This window comes from Neomonachus schauinslandi, chromosome 11 (assembly GCF_002201575.2).
Source record: "Neomonachus schauinslandi chromosome 11, ASM220157v2, whole genome shotgun sequence".
Taxonomy (NCBI): Eukaryota; Metazoa; Chordata; class Mammalia; order Carnivora; family Phocidae; genus Neomonachus; species Neomonachus schauinslandi.
In genome coordinates this window covers 12,220,580-12,223,045 of record NC_058413.1, presented here as the reverse complement: position 1 = coordinate 12,223,045, position 2,466 = coordinate 12,220,580, and the positions used below count along the sequence as shown (strand labels likewise).

The 2,466-nt window shown below is 43.2% G+C and overlaps 1 protein-coding gene across 1 annotated transcript; it reads left to right on the top strand.

The window, feature by feature from the left end:
- The first annotated feature begins 1,029 nt into the window (after positions 1 to 1,029).
- LOC110576143 (olfactory receptor 10W1) lies at positions 1,030 to 1,973 on the top strand. The gene is given in 2 exon segments (XM_021685222.2): positions 1,030 to 1,624; positions 1,627 to 1,973. Coding segments are annotated over 2 exon segments (942 nt in total).
- The last annotated feature ends 493 nt before the right edge of the window (positions 1,974 to 2,466 follow it).

Below are 2,466 nucleotides of genomic sequence, written 5' to 3'. Positions count from 1 at the left end.
ATGAGGTATTGTATGGTGACTAACATAACATAATAAAATAAAATTAAAAAAAATAAAGCTCATCATAAATAATGTTGAAATTGGGCAAATTGAAACAAGATTACATGTCCCCTCTTTTCCTTCTTGAATATGAGTTGATCTTAGGAAAACAGTGGAATGGATACCCTTTGAGAGTTATGTCTGTTCATCCCAAGGTTTTCAAGGAAGCAAGAAATCCAAGAAGCTGGATTTCCCTTTAGCTCCTTAGAAGAGAAGAAAAATAGATGGAGACTGACTGTCTTTCCTATTCATCCCTAAACTCAAGGGAAGGATTCTTAGATCTCCCACAGCTTATGATCACATATTTCCCCATACCACCACAAGCCAGGAGGAGCCCTATGATAAAACTTTCTGTTTCCTTCAAGTCCTGCCCTTCTCCTGAACAGATATGGATAGAGAAACCAGGAGACGGAGGGCTTTGTTTTCTGAGGCTCATCCCTGATACTATTGATCTCAGACCAAGTGAGCTCTTTGTCCATGGGCATTGTTTTCTTTCTTCATTTTCCATCATATGACTAGCTTTTCAGTGTTACATCCATATATATGTGAGTCAATACCTCAGGAGGCATTGTGTGCAAATAAATGTATGAATGAATGAGTGAATGAATGAATAGCTTCCCGCTCTCACCTTAATGATCCCTGCTTTTAAGAATTCCTTGACACTTCTTGTGAATTTACTGAAAGAATTAACTTTCATTCCACTTCCACTAAAAATCATTTTGAAGGCCATAAACTTCTTCTGCCTCTTTTTCTCAAAAAATTCTTACACAATTTAGCCAGCTCTTGGCACTTAGAAATTAAGTTGTAGATACTTATGTGAAGAGACTTGATTAAAGAGGAGGAAAAGAGAGAATTAGTTCTAATAATTCTAAGTTTCTAACTCCAGACCTGATTAGATTAGATCATGGCTCAGAGTGTGAACTAATATGTCATTGGTCCAATTTTTCCTCCTGTCTTTGTAACTCTCAGCAGAGAAACTCTGTTAGCTCAATGATCTGGGGAAATCATTCACTGCTGATGGAATTTGTGTTCCTGGCCTATCCCTCCCAACCAGAGCTCCGTGTCTTATCCTTCCTTGGAGTCAGCCTAGTTTATACCTTGATTATCAGTGGGAATGTCCTAATTATAGTGGCCATCCAGACAGAAGCCCGTCTACACACATCCATGTACTATTTCTTGGGCAGCCTCTCAGGAGTGGAAATATGCTACACTGCTGTGGTGGTGCCCCACATCCTGGCCAACATCCTACAGTCAGAGAAGACCATCACCCTCCTGGGCTGTGCCACTCAGATGATCTTCTTCATCGGGCTTGGCAGTGCTGATTGCTTCCTCTTGGCCTCCGTGGCCTATGACCGGTATGTTACCATCGGCCACCCCTTGCAGTACCCTCTCACCATGACTTTAACTCTCTGTGTCCGCTTAGTCGTGGCCTCTGTGGTCATCGGCTTGTTCCTGTCCATACAACTGGTGGCCTTCATCTTCTCTCTGCCATTCTGCTGGGCTCAGAGTATCGAGCACTTCTTTTGTGATGTGCCACCCGTGATGCATCTTGTTTGTGCCAACAGCCACATCCATGAGCAGTCAGTGCTGTGGCAGCCACACTGGCCATTGCCATGCCCTTCTTCTTCATTGCCACCTCCTATGTCTTCATCGTTGCTGCCGTGCTCAAGATCCACTCCGCAGCGGGGCGTCACCAGGCCTTCTCCACCTGCTCCTCCCATCTTTCTGTGGTCCTGCTGCAGTATGGCTGTTGCGCCTTCACGTACCTGCGCCCCAACTCCATCTACTACCCTAAGCAAGATCAGTTCATCTCCCTGGTGTACACATTGGGAACCCCAATGCTCAACCCACTTACCTACACCCCGAGGAACAGTGAAATGAAGGGGATTCTGGGGAGAGTTCTTACCAGGAATTGCCTCTCCCATAACAAATAGGGGAGCATACAACCTTCAGGCAAGGGTTTGATTCCAGCTCATGCAAAGCTCCATGCAACTGGGATTTCTCCCAGATAATGTTAAAAGTTATCTTTTAAAAATGGTATAAATTATCTGGATATCATTTTGCTATGTGTGCCAGAGACCTTTAAAAGGCTTCTACTATTTCACTCAGTAATTCTCTTCTAGAAAGGAAATTAACAAATGAGCATAACAATAGAAAGTGACAAGTGTAACACTGCATCTCTGGTATCAGCTGGAAAGAAATGGCTCATTCAATACATTTTGACTGAAAAAAATAATAAAAGGATTATATATAGAAGTATGAGTAAAGGGACCAATACAGGCAGCAACACCTTTCATCCTAGCAGTAGCAGGAAGCCATGATCATCCCTAGACCTCACAGACATAAGAGGGTACAGTATTATCGGAGACCTGTAAGATCTAGGTTTATCGAGAGAAAACACTTGGCAAGAACTGGGGGTTTAGGGAG